This window comes from Rhinatrema bivittatum, chromosome 2, assembly GCF_901001135.1.
Source record: "Rhinatrema bivittatum chromosome 2, aRhiBiv1.1, whole genome shotgun sequence".
Taxonomy (NCBI): Eukaryota; Metazoa; Chordata; class Amphibia; order Gymnophiona; family Rhinatrematidae; genus Rhinatrema; species Rhinatrema bivittatum.
In genome coordinates, this window is record NC_042616.1 from 815,919,133 (window position 1) to 815,938,387 (window position 19,255).

Here is a 19,255-nt window from a genome sequence, read left to right on the forward strand (position 1 = left end):
GCAAGTTCCTCTTCGGGGAGGATTTGGACCAGATCATCAAGTCCCTGGGGGAGAACGCTGTTCATCGGCTGCCGGAGGATAGGTTTCGACCATCCAGAGCATTTTCTTCTTCTCGGACCAGAGCCAGAGCGCAACGGCGCTACAGGGGATACAGACAGGCGGGCTCCCGGTCATCCGCCCCCAGGTCTCAGCCCTGGTCGCGCTCCTTTCGCGGGCGTCGGCCCGCACGCACTACTCCCGGAACCGGGAACCCCTATACCAAGTCTTCACAATGATGCCAGTCTCGCCCACTCCCCTGTCCCCAGGATTGGGGACCGACTAACGTATTTCTACGCGGAGTGGGCACGGATCACCTCGGACCAGTGGGTCCTGGATACCATAAAACACGGCTACGCATTGGAATTTGTCCGCCCCCCGCAGGGAAGGTTCATCTTTCCCCCCTGTGGCTCGGACCTCAAGAGAGGAGCGGTGCTGCTGACTCTGGACAGACTCCGGGAGATAGGCGCTATTGCGCCCGTGCCCTTCGGAGAGGTGGGCTTGGGCCACTATTCCATCTATTTCGTCGTACCAAAGAAGGACGGTTCCTTCCGGCCTATCCTAGACCTCAAGGAAGTCAACAAATCCCTTCGAGTCGTTCGGTTCCGCATGGAAACGCTCCGGTCAGTGATGCGGCGGTGCATCTGGGGGAGTTCCTCTCCTCCCTGGACTTAACGGAGGCCTACCTGCACATTCCCATCCGCCCGGACCACCACAGTTTCCTTCGTTTCAAAATTCTGGACCAGCATTTTCAGTTCACGGCTCTCCCGTTCGGATTGGCGATGGCGCCGCGCACCTTCACCAAGATCATGGTAGTCTTGGCGGCAGCTCTCCGGAAGGAGGGCATCCTGGTTCATCCTTATCTGGACGATTGGCTCCTCCGGGCGAAGTCATTCGATCATGGACGCTCAGCGGTGACTCGAGTAGTACGGTTTCTACATTCCCTGGGATGGGTAGTGAACTTCTCCAAGAGCTCCCTCATGCCCTCACAACGCTTGGGTTTTTTTGGGGGCGACCTTCGACACCCTACTGGGCAAAGTTTTTCTGCGCCAGGACAAAGCTCAATCCTTGCGGGATCACACATGACGGTTCTCTGCGTTACCAGAGCCCACCTCCTGGGACTACCTGCAACTCCTGGGAGTGATGGGGTCCACCATCGACCTTGTACCTTGGGCTTTCGCACACATCAGGACCTTACAGTGGGCGCTCCTCTCCCGTTGGAAACCAGTATCGCAGGACTACCAGATGATTCTCCCGCTCCCGCAGAATGCCAGGGACAGTCTGGGCTGGTGGTTGGATCCGCCGAACCTGGCCCGTGGCGTGTCCCTCGATCTGCCAAATTGGGTGGTGGTGACCACCGATGCCAGTCTAGCAGGCTGGGGTGCAGTCTGCGATCGAAGCGCCATGCAGGGGACGTGGTCCACGGTGGAGGCAAAGTGGTCAATCAACCGTCTGGAAACCAGAGCGGTCCGGCTAGCTCTGCGACATTTCCTCCCGCTTCTTCGGAACCGGGAAGTCAGAATCCTATCGGACAACGCTACCACCGTGGCCTACATCAACCGACAAGGAGGCACGCGCAGCCCGCAGGTCGCGCTCGAGGCGGCGCTGCTGATGCAATGGGCGGAGCGTCATCTCGTCCGGCTAGCAGCCTCGCACATCGCCGGTGTGGACAACGTCCAGGCGGACTTCCTCAGTCGTCAACTGCTGGACCCCGGAGAGTGGTCTCTCTCCGACAAAGCGATGCAACTTCTCGTCCATCGGTGGGGGGCCCCCCACTTGGATCTGATGGCGTCCGCTCTCAACGCCAAGGCTCCACGCTTCTTCAGTCGCCGGAGAGAGCGCGGCGCAGAGGGAGTGGATGCCCTGGTCCTCCCGTGGCCGCCACATCTTCTGCTCTACGCTTTTCCACCATGGCCCCTGGTGGGCAGGATGCTCCGCAGAATAGAAAGCCATCAGGGGACCGTGGTTTTCGTCGCCCCGGAATGACCCAGGCGACCCTGGTTTGCGGACCTGCTACAGCTGGTGATCGACGGGCCAATCAGGCTGGGGCACCTCCCCCAGCTCCTATATCAGGGCCCGGTATTTTTCGAGCAGGCAGAACTCTTCTGTCTTGCGGCCTGGCTTTTGTGAGGCGCCGCCTCCGGCGTCGGGGCTACCCGGAGGCGGTAGTATCCATGCTATTGCGGGCACGAAAGACATCGACGTCGGCGGCCTATGTTCGAGCTGTGGTGTACCAGCCAGGCCACGAGACCCGCTAAGGCTTCTGTACCTCAGATCCTTCAGTTTCTACAGGCGGGGGGTGGAAAAAGGGCTCGCCTATAATTCACTACGGGTTCAGGTGGCCGCCCTTGGTTCGCTGTTGAGCGATGGGGGCTCTCTTCTACAGTATCCTGACATTGCTCGTTTTCTCAAGGGTGTCAAGTATATGGGTCCTCCGTTACAGGACCCTTGTCCCTCCTGGAGTCTTAACCTTGTGCTTCGCTCCCTGTCGGGACCACCGTTCGAGCCGCTGCGCAGTGCAACGATAAAGGATCTCACTCTCAAGACTGTATTTCTTGTGGCCATCTGTTCTGCTCGACGCATCTCGGAGCTGCAGGCTCTGTCGTGTAGAGAGCCCTATCTCCGTTTCTCCGACTCTGGAGTTTCGCTTCGCACCGTTCCCTCCTTCCTTCCGAAGGTGGTTTCTGCATTCCATGTGAACCAGACGGTGGAGTTGCCGTCCTTCTCTTCCTCAGAGCCGAAGTCTCTCCGTCTCTTGAATGTCAAGCGCACTCTGCGCCTCTATCTGGAGGCTACAAATGAGTTCCGGACCTCTGACCATCTCTTCGTACTCTGGGCCGGTCCTAAGAAGGGGTCTCAGGCCTCGAAGACTACCATTGCCAGATGGCTGAAGGCCGGCATTGCTGCTTCCTACATTGGGTCGGGTCGGACTCCCCCACCCGGAATCATAGCGCATTCTACACGTTCTCAGGCGGCTTCCTGGGCGGAGGTTCGCTCGGTATCCTCGCAGGAAATTTGTAGGGCAGCCACCTGGAAATCGTTACACACGTTCTCGAGGCACTATCGTCTGCACCTCGCCTCTTCAGTCTCTGGACACTTTGGCGAGCAGGTTCTCCGAGCAGGCCTCGCAGGATCCCACCCGATTTAGGGAAGCTTGGTTACATCCCACTGTCTGGACTGATCCAGGTACGTACAGGGAAAAGAAAATTATTACTTACCTGCTAATTTTCATTCCTGTAGTACCATGGATCGGTCCAGACGCCCACCGCGTTTGGGTTCTTGATCCTGCTCAGCTCTGCGCTACTTCTTGCTCGCAGTGTTCTCTGTCTTCACAGTCGTTTCTTTTCGCTGTTTTTCACAGCTCCCTACAAGTTGGTAGGATGTTTGCAGTTACTTGTTGCGGTTACAATTGTTTTCATTATCTGTTTCCACAAACTTGATCCTTCGGGGGTTTCTACTCTGGCTTTGATATACTCGATACTGAACTCCTGCAGAGGGGGTAGTAGTATATATGGATATGCCCCCTCAAAGCTTGTGCTGACTCCATCTGCTGGATTGGGGACATAACCCACTGTCTGGACTGATCCATGGTACTACAGGAACGAAAATTAGCAGGTAAGTAATAATTTTCTTGTACAGGAACGACTTGCTGACGTGCCATGTATTGGAGAGAATCTCTTCAGAGATAGGGTAAGGGATATTGTGGCCCAACTTTGGGACCAACTTGAAACCCTCCAACAACTCACTGTCAGTACTCCAGGACCCATCCTCTTCCAGGAGGCCCGCGAGACTGGGGCAAAAGAAGTCTTCTTTATCAAAGGAAGTACTATCCTCTGCCTCCTTGCTCCTGTCAAATGCTATCAAGGCTCCTGTGGCTGTCTCAGGCAGCAGAGAGCCCCCAAGCCCCAGCTGGCTCCTTAGTTAACTCCAGAGATGAAATTTTGACTAGGTTGTAGGGAAGGTAAACCTTTTGCCCATGCCCGGGACAATGGACCCCCTGGTCGGGTGCAGGCGCTACGGTTCTTTGCGAACCAGTGGCCCAGTGTAACCTTGGATCAGTGGTTTCTGTCACAGGTACCAATTGAATCCATTGGCCATCCCACCAGATTGCCCTTCGTGCCCACATTGGGGGCCAGTAGCGCATCAGGAGGTACTACTAGCAGAGCTCTCCTCCCTCATAACAGGCAGAGCGGTTGAGCCTGCACCACCAGGGCAAAGAGGGCAGCGATTCTAATCCAGGTACTTCCTGTTTCCAAAGAGAGCAGGACGACTCCATCCCATCTTAGACCTAAGGGCCTTGAACAAGTTTCTGAAAAAAATAAAAGTTCAAGATGGTTTCCCTGGGCATCTTGATCCCCCTTTTGCAAAAAGGGGACTGTCTATGCTCCTTCAAACTAAAGGACACATTCACCCATATCAAGATCGTCCCTTGTTATAGGAAGTTTCTGCAATTTGTGGTGGGAAAACAGCATTTCCAGTACCAGATGTTGCAGTTCGGGCTCATGTCCGCCCCACGGGTCTTAAACTTGCCTGGCCAAGGTGGTGGCGCACCTCCACAGACTAGGAATGCATGTTTTCCCGTATCTGGATGATTGACTGGTCAAGAGCACATCTCAGGCAGGGGACATCAGGTCCATTTGCTTGATCATTTGGATGTTGGAGTCACTAGGGTTTGTTCTCAACTACCAAAGTCTCATCTCAGCCCATCACCTCAATTGGACTTCATAGGAGCCTTGCTAGACATGGCTCAGGCCAAGGCCTTTCTGCCTTGCCAGAGGGCCATCTGCTTGGGGACCATTGCAGTAGAGATTCAACAGAGCCAGCAGATGTCAGCATGGCACATGTTGAGGCTGTTGGACCATATGGCCGTAATTGTCCATGTCACTCCCTTGGCACGTATACACATGTGCAGATCCCAATGGACCCTGAGGTCACAGTGGTGCCAGGCCACTCAGAGCCTCCAGGATTGCATCCGAGTCACCTTGTCTTTCCATGACTCATTGTTCTGGTGGCAGGTACTTTCCAATCTGGAACAGGAGATCTTATTTCAGAGTCCCCCTACTCAAATTGTACTAACCACGGATGCATCTACCCTGGGATGGGGAGCTCATGTAAATGGGTTTGGTACCCAGGGTCTTTGGTCCACTCAGGAACGTTCTTTTCAAATCAACTTTGTGGAGCTTCGGATAATCAGGTATGTGCTATGGGCTTTCAGATATCTTCTGCCCAACAAAGTTTTCCTGATCCAGATGGACAACCAGGTAGCCATGTGGTTTGTCAACAAGCAGGGAGACATGGGATTGTACCTCCTGTGTCAGGAAGCAGTTCAGATATGGTCCTGGGCCTTGACCCACTGGACCAAAAACATAGTAGCAGACAGGCTGAGTTGAGCCTTCAGACCCCATGAGTGGTCCCTGGACCATGAGTTGGGGATTTGGATATTCCACCTCTGGGGGAGCCCGAATGTAGATCTGTTCGCATCCCCCTGCAATAGGAAAGTACCTCAGTTTTGCTCCCTGTGCAGGTCAGACTGCAAACCAGCCTCAAACACCCTTGCAGTCATTGGGACAAAGGTCTTCTGTATTCGTATCCTCCGATTCCATTAGTGGTGAAGACTCTCTTGAAGCTTCGTGAGGACAGATGGACTATGATTCTCATAGCCGAGACAGGTCTGGTTTCCACTCCTATAAGAGGTATCCATCTGGAAACCGATCAGTCTGGGGACTTCCCAGGTTTCATCATGCAAGACCAAGGCAGGCTGCAACATCCCAACCTCTAGGCCTCGTTGCTCACAGCCTAGATGTTGAGAGGATGATTCTGCAGCTGCTTGATCTTTCAGAGGATATGTCTCGGGTCCTGGTGGCTTCTAGAAAGGCTTCCACTAGAAAGCCCTATGGACTGAAGTGAAGGAGATTTTCCGTGTGGTGTGAGCAGAAGGCCCTAGATCCATTCCTCCCGCACCACACAAAAACTGCTTGATTACCTTCTACACCTATCAGAAGCTGACTTAGAAAACCAACTATATTAGAGTTCATCTTAGTGCAATTGGCACATACCACTATGGTGTAGATGGTACTCTCCTCTCTGTATAGCTTATAGTTGTGGGCCTGCTTCAGTTGAAGCCTCCCCAAGTCCTCCCGTTGTGTTTTGGGACCCCAACATGGGTTTAGAACAGCTGATATAAGCTCCTTTTGAGCTGCTGTGCACCTGTGATCTGAAGTACCTCACCTGGAAAGTCATATTTTGGTTGGCAGTCACTTCAGCATGCAGGGTCAGTGAGCTCCAGGCTTTAGTGACTTATCTACCTTACACTAAGTTTTATGTGTGGTCTTGCATACACACCCTAAGTTCCTGCCTAAGACGTTGATGGATTTTCATCTTAACCAGTCAGTCATCCTGCCAACATTCTTTTCCAGGCCCCATTCGCAACAAGGGGAACAAGCACTGCACAGTTTGGACTGCAAGCGCACCTTAGCCTTCTATCTGGAGTGGACAGAAGCCCATAGACAGTCCGCTGAACTTTGTTTATTTTGATAAGAATAGTTTGGGTATTGCTGTTGCCAAACAAACAATATCCAGTTGATTAGCAGATTGCATCTCCTTCTGTTATGCTCAGGCAGGACTGTATCTTGGGGGTCATGTCAAGGATCATTCTCTCAGAGCAGTGGCAGCGTTGGTGGCTCACTTGCAAGCAGTTCCCATGGAGGAGATCTACAAGGCTATGATGTGGAGTTCTCTCCACACGTTCTCTTCTCATTACTGTCTGGATAGGAATGACCGACGTGACAGTAGGTTCTACCAGTCTGTCCTTTGGAACCTATTTGAGGTTCAGAAACCAACTCTTCCACCTAGTGCCTGTTTGAGTTCAGAGTGCGTCCTCCTTCTGTTACCAGGAACACTAGTGGTGTTGTGCCCATTGGCATCTGGTTGGGTGTCTGTTGGTCCCCTTTTTTGGTTGGGGTGCAGCCTCTAGGTAGGGATTCACCCATGTGTGAGGACTACCATCTTGCTTGTCTTCAACGAAAGCAGAGTTGCTTACCTGTAACAGGTGTTCTGAGGACAGTAGGATATTGGTCCTCATGAAACCTGCTCACCACCCTGTGGAGTTGGGTTTTTTCTATTTTTTATGTTAATTATAATTGTATGTTACAAGACTAGAGAGAGAGACCCTGCATGGACGCGTGGTAAAGGGCATGCTGGGCATGCTCAGTGTGCCTACTCAAAAGTTCTAGAAATTTTGATATAAGTTTTCCGCACTGGAGTTCCATCTGATGATGTTGCCCATGTGTGAGGTCTACCATCCTGCTGTTCTCAGAGAACACGATTCAGGCAAGCAATTCTGCTTTCACTACCCTCTCCATGAAGAAATATATTTTAATGCTGCTTCTTAGTCTACTCTCTTGGCACATCATGCTGTGATTTCTTGTTCCAGAGCATTTCTCCTTCTTGAAAAATGTTTGCTTTTTTGTGCAATATTAATAACTTTGAGGTTTTTGAATTTGTCTGTCATATCCTTCTTGTCTCTCGCCTCTATGGTATACATATATAGGTCATTAAGTCTCTTCTCTTAGGGCTTTGATATAGACTCAGCACTATTTTTGTAGCTTTTCTCTGGATCACGTCCAGCCTGTCTACATCCTTTCAGAGGTACGACCTCCAAAATTGGACACGCTATTACACAGAAACATAGAAATGATGGCAGAAAAAAGAAAATTGGTACTTACCTGCTAATTTTCGTTCCTGTAGTACCACGGATCAGTCCACACTCCTGGGTTTTGCCAGTCGGCCCATCCAGCCTGCCCAGCAAGCTCCCACATTTATTTTCCCACACTTACCTGTTTCACCAACCACCAAGTTCAGGGCCCTTGTTGGTAACTGTTTGATGCAGAGAGTAATGTTGGCGTTGCATCAAAGGTGAGCATAAGGCTTAATGGTTAAGGGTAGTAACCGCCGCATCAAGCAAGTTACCCCGATGCTTGTTTACCCAGACTGCACAGATCAGTGCCTTGTTGGATGTTGTCTGAATGTAAATCCTCTTTCCCTGTACGTACCCGGATTAGTCCAGACAGTGGTTAAGCCTCCTGCCCAGCAGATGGAGACAGAGAAAAAACTAAAGGGTATCCTATATTAGGACAGTGCTCACCCTGCATCCCTCCAGTATTTCTCTATCTCCAGCAGATGGAAGACTCTGTGGCTCCCCTCTAGAAAGCTAAATTGTTTGGGAAAGTCTAATTTCTCCCTCTTTCTGTCTTATTTGGATCAAGCAAGTACTTACTTTCTATTTTCAGTTTTCATTTTTGGTAGGGAGCAACAGTGTTTGCCCCTCGCTCTTACTGGGTGCCTAAGGGGGCTTTGCCCCTTGAGATCCTCAGCCTAGCATCCTTCCCGGTGACCTGCCTGGCTAGGGGTGAAACTGGTGGTCCTGTCCCTCTCCCGTGCAGACCCAGAGACGAAGCATACCTCGGGTCTGCTGCAGAGAAGTTCATTCCTCTGTTTTTTCAACTTTACCAACAAGTTAAAAAAAAAACAGAACCTTTTATTAGGGGAAAGAGTGGGTAGCTGAACATCTCTTCCCTGCTCTCAGCCAGGCACCGACAATTCTTACCGTCTCACACGCGGCATATCTGCCCCTCCCCCTCTCTCCTCTATGCCTCGATCGGCCTTTTGCCTCGCATTTGGAGAGCCTGCCTCGTGGCTCTCCCGCGAGGGAGTGTGTTCTCAATGTTTGAACGGAGGGGAAGGCTCATCTGTGCCGGAGAGATCAGCTGGTCGTTCCAGGCCTGGCAGACACGCTGCAAGAACGGCCCCGTTCCTTCAAACCGTGGGAACGGCGGACATTTTGGCTCCAAACCTCGCTGAAGATTCTGAGCCTGATGGGGCAGGGGACCCGAGTTTTCCTCACTCCCCCCCATAGAACTCCACCAGGGGCCAGTCATTCTCGTAGTGCCAGAATGGCCTTGGAGACTGTGGTTCGCGGACCTGGTGAACCTCGCAACAGATCGTCCTCTTCACCTCGGCCATCTCCCCAACCTGCTCTGCCAAGGACTAGTATTTTTAGAGCAGGCGGATCACTTTTGTCTAGCGGCCTGGCTTTTGAGCGGCGGCGCCTGAGGAAAGGAAGGGTATGAGGAGGAAGTTATCTCCACTCTCTTGCGGGAACGGAAGACCTCTACCTCTCTCGCTTACGTCCGGGTATGGAGAGAGTTTGAGAATGCATGTGCTGAGTCTGGAGTTCAGGTGCGCCATGCTTCGGTGTCTCAGGTCCTTTCCTTCCTGCAGTCTGGTCTCTCTAAAGGTTTGTCTTTCAATTCTCTGCGGGTGCAGGTTTCGACCCTCTGTTCCCTCCTTGGGCATCTCGATGGTTACGCAGTGGCGGCCCATCCGGATGTCATTCGCTTTCTTAAAGGGGCCAAACATTTAAACCTGCCTGTCCAGCCTACTTGTCCGTCCTGGAGCCTCAATTTGGTGCTTCGAGCCCTTTGCGAGGTGCCTTTCGAACCCCTCCGACAGGCCACGCTGAAAGACCTCACTCTTAAGACAGTATTTTTGGTCTCTATTTGCTCGGCCAGGAGAGTGTCTGAGCTCCAGCCCTGTCTTGTCGGGAGCCCTTTCTCCGCTTTTCTGACTCAGGTGTTTCCCTCAAGACTGTGCCATCCTTTCTTCCAAAGGTCGTGTCTTCCTTTCACATCACTCAGTCAGTGGAGCTTCCTGCTTTTTCTCCTGAAGACATTGCTCGCACGCCTGGGGGTGACCTCAGGCGTCTGGATGTAAAAGAGAGTCCTACTCCAGTACTTATAGGTTACTAACGAGTTTCGCATCTCTGATCATCTTTGTCCTATGGAACTGCCCAAATAGAGGTAACAAGGCCTCTGACTACTATTGCTCACTGGCTGAAGGAGGCCATTGCATCAACTTATATCTCTCATGGACGGTCAGTTCCAGAAGGCTTGAAGGCCCATTCTTTGCGCGTACAATCTACTTCTTGGGCGGAGAGTCAGTCCGTCTCTCCTCAGGAAATCTGCAGGGCGGCTACTTGGAAGTCTCTGCATACTTTTGCTCATCATTATCGCCTTGACGTCCAGGCGCCAGTATTTGGCTCCTTTGGCAGGCAGGTGCTTCGAGCGGGTTTGTCTCGGTCCCGCCCTCTTTAGGGAAGCTTTGGTACATCCCAAGGAGTTTGGACTGATCTGGGTACATACAGGGAAAGGAAAATTGGTTCTTACCTGCTAATTTTCATTCTTGTAGTATCATGGATCGGTCCAGACTCCTGCCTGGGCTGTGGTTTCTTTTTGATTCGTCCACTCGAAGGTTTTTTTCTTTTGTTTGTTTGGTTCTTCACAGCATTTTGAATCCAGTTACTCCTTATCAGAATTTCAAGGCACCGGAAGTCTTTCTCAACTGGATATATATATGTAAGAACAATTTTTTTCACGTGTTGACAGTTCCGATTCCATATTGGTTGTTACTTGCTTGATCTTCTTCTGGTTAACTTTACCTTTCTTGCTTTGATAACGTTTATACTGGAGGGATGCAGGGTGAGCACTGACCTAATATAGGATACCCTTTAGTTTTTTCTGTATCTCCATCTGCTGGAAGGGAGGCTTAACCACTGTCTGGACTGATCCGTGGTACTACAGGAACGAAAATTAGCAGGTAAGAACCAATTTTCCTTTTCCACATTTATCCCTGCCATTGAAGCAGAGAGCAACACCGTATATGCATTCAAAGTAATGTATCAGGCTTAATTGGTTTAGGGTAGTAACCACTGTAATAAGCAAGCTACCCCCACACTTATTTGTTTACCCAGATTGTGAAGTTCAGTCTTTGTTGGTTGTTGTCTGAATGTAAATCCTCTTTTCCACATTTCCCTTGCTGTCGAAGCAGAGAGCAATGTTGGAGTTGCATTAACCGTGCGAAGGCTTTTTGAGTAAGGGTAGTAATCACCAGGTAGTAGCCACCATTCCAGCAAGCCCACCCCCATGGCTCTTCTCTTCATTCCCGTCCTCTAGCCTTTATGGATCCGCACCTTGAATACTGTGTACAATTCTGGTCGCCGCATCTCAAAAAAGATATAATTGCAATGGAGAAGGTACAGAGAAGGGCTACCAAAATGATAAGGGGAATGGAACAACTCCCCTATGAGAAAAGACTAAAGAGGTTAGGACTTTTCAGCTTGGAGAAGAGACGACTGAGGGGGGATATGATAGAGGTGTTTAAAATCATGAGAGGTCTAGAGTGGGTAGATGTGAATTGATTATTTACTCTTTCGGATAGTAGAAAGACTAGGGGGCACTCTATGAAGTTAGCATGGGGCACATTTAAAACTAATCAGAGAAAGTTCTTTTTCACTCAACGCACAATTAAACTCTGAAATTTGTTGCCAGAAGATGTGGCTAGTGCAGTTAGTATAGCTGTGTTTAAAAAAGGATTGGATAAGTTCTTGGAGGAGAAGTCCATTACCTGCTATTAAGTTCACTTAAAGAATAGCCTCTGCCATTAGCAATGGTAACATGGAATAGACTTAGTTTTTGGGTACTTGCCAGGTTCTTATGGCCTGGATTGGCCACTGTTGGAAACAGGATGCTGGGCTTGATGGACCCTTGGTCTGACCCAGTATGGCATTTTCTTATGTTCTTATGTGTTTATCCCATGTCCCTTTGAAATCCTTCACAGTTTTAGTTATCGCTTCCTTTTCTCAGCTGGTTATACCTCTCCGTTTGCACCCAGCATGCATCTGGCTTTGGCCGCTGCCTTACCTCACAGTTTTGCTACCTTGCCACTGTCTTCTGCTGCAGCCCAGAGAGGATGTGAGTGAGGCCTCGGCTTGCTTTGGTCAGTGTGTGTGGGGCTGAGTGAGAAGGCTTTGCATGAGTGTGATGGACTCTGTTCCTTATCGCTCCAACACCCCTTCCTTCGCTCTTCTGGTTTTGGTAAGTCATATGGTTTGCAGTTGGCTGATGAATAGGGAATGCTTTCTTTAATCCTCCTAACCTGTTGGCACCCTGTTTTACTCTGCTTTCTCCTCTTTGGGCCAAGCTGTCCTGTCCTTTTTCTCCTTTCACATGTCCTCCCTCTGAGTTGGCATGCTCTTACATTTAATGGACCTACCTTTCAGCTGCTGGTGGTGGTGATGGGCTTTTTAAACCTGCTGTGATGGTAACAGCATGCATTACCATAACAACTGCCAATGGGTAAGAGCCGATACTGTCTCGTCAGTGCTGGTTTCTGTCTGCTCTATTCCACTGGGCTGCATAGCGTCTGCAGTGCTTGAATGGGAGGTGGTGAGAAAGATGACCCCCCTCCCCCCTCTCCCAGCCTCTGCCTTCTGGCTCCGTGTTCCAGGCTTTCTCCTGCACTGCTGCTTCCCTGCTAGTCCCAGATGTCTGGCTGATAATGCCTTTCCCATCTGACTCTGCTCCAGTATCCTCCCGCATGACTTCGGTTGTAGAGGTTTTCGTGCCTTTTGCATCTCGGCTCTTGCTGCCTCCTCCCATATCCCTCTCAGACACGGATAACAGACACTACCGTACCTGCCTGAGTTCGTTCAGTGTTCATCATCTTACCAGCCCTGCTCTTACCTTCCCGCTGCAAACCAAACCTTTGAGAAGATTTTGAGCCCCACTCAGAGTAGCAATGAATGTTACTGCAAATAAAGCTCAGACGGTCCAGCCAGTCTGCTCAGCAAAGTTTTTCAGGTTTGTGACTGCTGCTTTGTGCAGGGTCCAGCTGTCTCAGCAGTGCCTCCATCAGTACCGAGGAATCTGTGAGCACTGCATCAGACTTCCTTTGCAGCCTCGACGGTGCTTCCATTATATCTGAGGGAAATTGTAAGCTCCGTTCTGGTTTCCTGCATCAGACGCTCTTTGCGGTCTTGATGGTGGCTCTTGTTATATCTGAGGTCCCTGCTTGAGACTCCTTGCTGTCTCAGTGATGCCTCCTTTATATCTCGAGGGATCTGTGAGCCCCGCTCAAGTTTCCGCTATCAGAGGCTCCTTATTGTCTCAGCGGTGCCTCCGTATATGAGAGAAGCTGATATTTTCGTTTCCGCGCTGTTATGTTGTTTTGTGTGTCTCCTTCTCTAATACAGAATCCGAGTAATAAAAGCAGGGTAACAAATCCACAAAATTCAAACTGCTTTGAATAATCCTTACCTCTGAGCTTCCGAACTAGAAGTGGTAGAGTTTATTCAGTGGCACGATGGACAAGCTGCTCATGAAACACAGCTTGAAAGCGCTCTTTCAGCATGACACCTCACCAGTCTGGACTCTCTCAGATCCAAATTCAAATGAGTTACCCTGACAAGCCCCAGTTTAAATTTCCTCCTTTCAGCAGCAAAAATGTCTCTGGGTAAGTCATTATCTGACTAAAGTTTAACCGGACAAAAAAGGGGAGCGTTTTAAGGAAAGTTACCTTGCTAGTGCTGCTAATCACTGCCCTAAAATGATTTAAAAGCAGAACACACCCCTGAATATCTAGCTCCATTTCCCCCGGTAAATGTTTGCACTCCCTGGCTTGCTCAGCAGCCACCTCTCTGTGGTGAAGTGCAGCGGTTAGCATCCGATGCACTGGAGTGAAAGGAAGGCCATTACATTAGTCCTTGTGACGTGGAAACGGTCTCTGGCAGCAGATAAAGACCAAAAGGCCCATCTGGGCTGCCTGGTTTCATCCCAGGTGCAGTTCCATGGAACCCAAGTGATCTCTGGCTGTTTTGCAACTAGAGATACATGATTCATGCAAACTCCAAAGCACGCTTTGAAAAGACCTTCTGTGTTACAGTTACTTATTCCGAGAGAGAAATCTTCTCTAGCAAATCTAAAGGTTTATAGTTCTCCCATTCTGTTAAGAAGCCCCCTGAGTATTACCCCTGAGTATTACCCCTGGAATACAGAGAAAAGCCCCCTGAGTATTACCCATGGAATACAGGGTGTTGCATAGGCCAGATAGTACGGATGTAATTTGGACTGTAGGAATGTGGCCAGTACTATGTTGATTGAAGTATATCTTTTCCGTTGTTGAGCCTCGTTGGGAGATTCCTTATGGATTGTTTTGACCTTCAAGTATAGCGTTCCAGTCGGAAGTAATCCATAGCAGCCTTACAGGCTCTGGGCTAGTGACCCACCATCCTCTGGGTTGCAAATAACATTTACCTCTTCCAAGAACTCTGAGGACTTGGGAGGGCACTCCAGGGCTTTCTGGCACTTAGCTGTATTTTCCTGCTGCAGTTACAAAAACAGAGTCCCTGAGTGCACCCCTGATCCAGAGTCAGTGGGGCCTCCTGCAGATGGTGCAGACCATGCTTTTTCTTGTGAGCACCTGCATTCTTACTGAGTATCGTGCAGAGTGAGTACTCTCCAGGACCCAGCCTGTTTTCATTGGCGATGGGGTGCTGCTTGCTGGACATCGCACAGGACCATCCCTGTATTTTCATTGGAGAGGAAATGCTAGTATTCCTTTTTGTTTTTTTCAGTATGTGTTCAGAATCTTACATCTGAATCCATAGAATTAGAGAGAGCACAGCTCAGGTCTTTCTCTTCCACAACATCCCAGTAAACTCAGCTGTGATTGGCTACTAACAATCAGACACCTGACTGGCATTATCTTTTTGTCTTACCCCATCCCCTTCTTTGTGGTGGCGGTTGTCCTATGACTGCAGAAATGACCTATGTATGTTCTCTGTGCCACGGGTGAGTTTGAAGGAGGTGATTGAGGAAAGATGGAGGTGATTGAGTGCTACTTCAACAGCATAGCCAATACCAGCAGCAGGAGAACAGAAATTAATCTCTGGCTAGCCATCCTCTTGTAATTTAACTTTAATTCCTTGGGGAGTGTGGGAGCTCCAATAACACCATATGTACCCTCAGATCTAACTTGGCAAGGATTAATAAGGCAATGGGAGAAGGGGGGTCTAAGAATATTTATACTTGCCTTTTTTGTTTCAGAGAGAGGTTAAACAGTGGAAATAGAGTGGTGAAGGAAAGCTAGATGTTTCATGCATGAGTACATGACATGGTTATAAAATGATGTGACATGGTGTGCAATGAACGGAGAGCTGCAGGCTTCCATGCAGCTTTCCCGGCAGTGCAGGGTGGGGCTAGGAAACCTGACCCTGTTGGAGGGAATGCTACCAGCCACTGACATTCTGGGTTTTACGGGTTGTTCTAGATCAATGGGGTAGACATGACAGAAGCCAGGCATGATCAGGCAGTAGCACTGCTTACCGGTTCCTCGCCCACCATCACCCTGCTAGTAGAGCGTGAAAGCTTAGAGCCCGGCATCGAGGGAGACCCTGGGGCCTCGCCAGTGCTGCAGCGGGTGCGGCCACACTCCCCTCCACCTCCGAGCCAGCTGGACCTCGAAGACTGCGAGGACCAGAGAGACGAGGAGAGGCCTCTCCAGAGGAACCATCTGAACAGAGGCATGGAGGACGAGTTTCCCATAGAGGTAAGAATAGTGCCTTGTTTCATGTTTTTCCTTATTTTTGTCATTCTCAAGTAATGCTTGGCCTCCCCTGGACTCCAAAGGTGCCCTCCAGTGCTCTCCCACCAAGCCACTATGCAAATGTTCCAACACTGATTTTGATAGCTTGGTGAGCCCTTCTTGTCGCTGTGACCTGGGCATTAGTACCCCTCACACTCAATATCTTATTCCTCCTTTTCCTCTCCCTTCTTCAGGAGGTATGCCTAGTGAAAGCCGGTGGTCCCCTTGGACTCAGCATCGTAGGGGGCAGTGACCACTCCAGCCACCCATTTGGGATCCATGAGCCTGGAGTCTTTATTTCAAAGGTAGGGAAGAATGACAGGGGATGATGTGTGTGTTTCAAACTCACAAATGAAGCTGTCAACTTTTTACTTTATAAAAGGGGGATACCCTTTTCTCCGAGGACAAGCAGGATGGCAGTGGGTGACATCGGATGGAGCTCAGCAAGGAAAATTTATCAAGATTTCTAGAACTTTGACCAAGCCTCATGGAGCATGCTCAGCATGCATTACATCTCGTATCCTTATGGGGGTCCCTTCAGTCTCTTCTTTTCCATGGAACCTATTCATGGTCGGGTGAGAGCCTCGCTTTTTCTATTTTGAACTTTGCTGCCTCGTGCTGTCAAGCAGCAATCCTCCTTGTTCTCCCTTTAGCATCCTAGGCAGGGTTTTCAATGTTTCTCAGTAAGTTTTTTTTGTAGTCGATATCCCTGGGGCCAGCAGTGTGTTCGGGTGTTCGGTGCCCACCAGCGATTGATGGCTGCTGCCATTGATTTTTGCATCTCTTTTATTTTGTGGTGACATGTCCACTTCGGAATTTAAGCGATACCTTCGGTGCATGAGGACTATGTCTATCACGGACCTCCATGATAGATGTGTCCTCTGCCTTGGGGCATCACACAACATCCTGGATTGCAGAAAGTGTACCAGGATGACCCCCAAAGGGGGACGTAAGGTCCGGCTCAACAAGATGGAGCACCTCTTCAGGCCAGAGAAGACACACATGCATCGCCAGTGGGAGGTATCGGCATCAAGGTACCTCGAGCCGCACCGAAGGACACTGAGCCATCGACATTGGCGGGGCCATTGGTTCCATCGAGGTCATCGGCTGAAAGGGACACCAGAGACCAGCCATTGTCTGGTTCCTTGTCATCGACCTCGGCACTGGGGAAGGACCATGCTGAGCATCGAGGGAAACCTAAGAACAATCAGCATCAGTCTCTGTCAATGCATGGGGATGTACCAGCTTATGCTGTGATGCCCCTGAAGCAACCCCATGGTGAGGAGAGCCAGTCCTCCATCAGTGCTGGGGATACGCTACAGACGCCATTGATCCCAATGCCAGACACTGATCCTCCTCTTGGTTCCAAAGAGGATCTGGTTACACCTCCTCCGTCCCAACCTGTGTTAGCATTGTCTGTGTTCAAGGAGGAACTGGAGAGGAGTATGCAGCTGGTCATTGAGAAGTCGATGCACGGCATTGGCATCGCAGCACAGATACTGCTAGCGCTGTCATTCCTTGAGATGCTGCTGGAAACCCTGCAATCATTTATCGGTGTGTTACCAACCCAGCTGGCGTTGGTTCCCGGAACAGCAATGATGCCCTGCGGAGCACCGCCACTTTCTTCTCTTGCTGATCCGGTCATTCCCGGTTCCTCAGAGAAGGAATCTCCCCCTAGACCAGTAAAAAATACCAAGGCCTATGCCCTACCCCCGTCCATTTCCATCAGTGCCTGCACTGATGGGTGAAGGCAGAGTGCCCCGGGCCTTGTCACAGTTTGATGACAGTGGGGGGATGACTCAACCATGGTCTCTGATGATGCTTCTGGTGGTCTCCCCTCCCTTCCTCTATAGGAGTGAAGGAAGTCCCTGCCAGAGGACCTTTCCTTTACAGGTTTGTCCGGTTGATGGCGGAAGCTATCCCCTTTCAGTTAATGTCTAAAGAGGATACCAAGCTCAAAATACTCCAGTTCATGGAGCCTATCAAGGAGATTATGGCAGTCTCAATGCACGAGATCCTTGTGGAGTTGCTGTTGAGGATGTGGGAACACCCCCTCACAGTGCCTCTTGTGAACAAGAAGGCCAATGCAATTATCTCATCCAGAAGGCCCTCGAATTCGACAAGTGTCACCTGCCCACCGATCGTTGGTAGTCAAATCTGCTCTCAAGAAGGCCAAGCGTTCCCATACTCATTCCTTGGCACCCCTGGAGAAGGATCACAGAGCAATGGGAGCTCTTGGGAGATAGGTGTTCCAGGGGGATGTGCTCATTGCCCATATATTTGCCTACCAGCTGTATATGAGCCAGTATACATGGGACATCTGGAAGCGGGTTTAGGACATTGCTGAGCAACTGCCTCAGGTAGCAGCAAGGCAAACTCCTGTCGCTGATGCATAAGGGCCTGGAAAACATGTGGTGTGCCAAACTATGATGATTTCGAAACAGCAGTGAGGGTCTTTGTAGTGGGAATCAATGCCTGCAGACTTGCATGGCTGGCCCTCTGATCTCAGATCAGAGGTATAGGAGCAACTCGCTGATGTGTGCTGTGCGCTGGAGAGAATCTCTTCGGAGATGGCCCAAATTCAGAATCATTATGCGACCCTTCAGCAGTTCTCCATTAGCTCTGTAGACCTATTGTCCTCATCCAGGAGGTCAGAGAGTTCAGGACCGAGGAAGTCCTTCTACCTGAGGAGGTACTATCCTTCACCCTCTCGCTCCAGTCAACACCAGGGCTTTCGTGGCCATCCCAGGCAGCAAAGAGCCCCAAAGCCCCAGCCAGCACCTCAGTCAACTCCAGGGATGGGGTTTTGACTGGATCATAAGGAGTGTAGCCCAGTTGCCTGTGCCCAGGGTGATGGAGCTGCTGGTCTGGGGAAGTATGTGGTTCTTCGCAAACCGGTGGCCCAGTGTATCTTCAGACCAACAGCTTCTATCCATCATCTGCCAAGGATACAGAACGAATTTATTGGATTCACTGCCAAATTACCCTCTTCCCCCTCCCCCCCCCAAGCCAGTTTTGGGGCTCAGTAGCACATCAGGTGATATTAATAGTGGAGCTCTCCTCTCTTAACAGCCAGAGCGGTCGAATTGGTTCCACCAAGGCAAAGAAGGCATGGATTTTACTCCGGGTACTTCCTGATACCAAAGTAAACAGGAAGACTCCATCCCATCCTAGACCTAAGGGCCTTGAACAAATTAATCAAAAAAGAGAAGTTCAAGATTTTTTTCTTTGGGCACCTTGATCCCCTTCTTACAAAAAGGGACTAGCTATGCTCTCTGGATCTAAAAGACGCGTACACAGATATTGAGATTTTCCCAAGTCACTGGAAGTGTCTCCAGTTCGTGCTGGGAAAACAGCATTTCCAGTATCGCGTTCTGCTGTTTTGGCTCTTGTCAGTCCCACGTATTTTTATTAAATGCCTGGCCATGGTGGCGGTGCACGTTCACAGACTGGGAGTTCACGTTTCCCCATATCTGGACGATTGATTTGTCAAGAGCACCTCCCGAGTGGGGGCCAACAGATCCATGTGCTTGACCTTCAGATGTTGGAGACACTAAGGTTTGTCATCAACTACCCCAAGTCCCATCTCAATTGGACTTTATTGGAGCCCTGCTAGACCTGGCTCAGGCCAAGGCCTTTCTGACTTGACAAAGGGCCATAACCTGATGACCATTGTGGCAGGGATTCAACAGAGCCAGCAGGTGTCACCTTGTCACTCCCTTGGTATGTGGCGTCATGCCAC

The 19,255-nt window shown here is 50.3% G+C and overlaps 1 protein-coding gene across 13 annotated transcripts in view; it reads left to right on the top strand.

Annotated features, from left to right (window-relative positions):
- Positions 1–19,255, top strand: part of SCRIB (scribble planar cell polarity protein) — a gene marked incomplete in the record, with an annotated part of 447,609 nt that overhangs the window by 287,865 nt on the left and 140,489 nt on the right. For all 13 annotated transcript variants that reach the window (XM_029592269.1, XM_029592271.1, XM_029592272.1 and 10 more), the window contains 2 exon segments: positions 15,199–15,477; positions 15,708–15,818. In XM_029592269.1, the coding sequence (XP_029448129.1) occupies positions 15,199–15,477; positions 15,708–15,818 (390 nt within the window).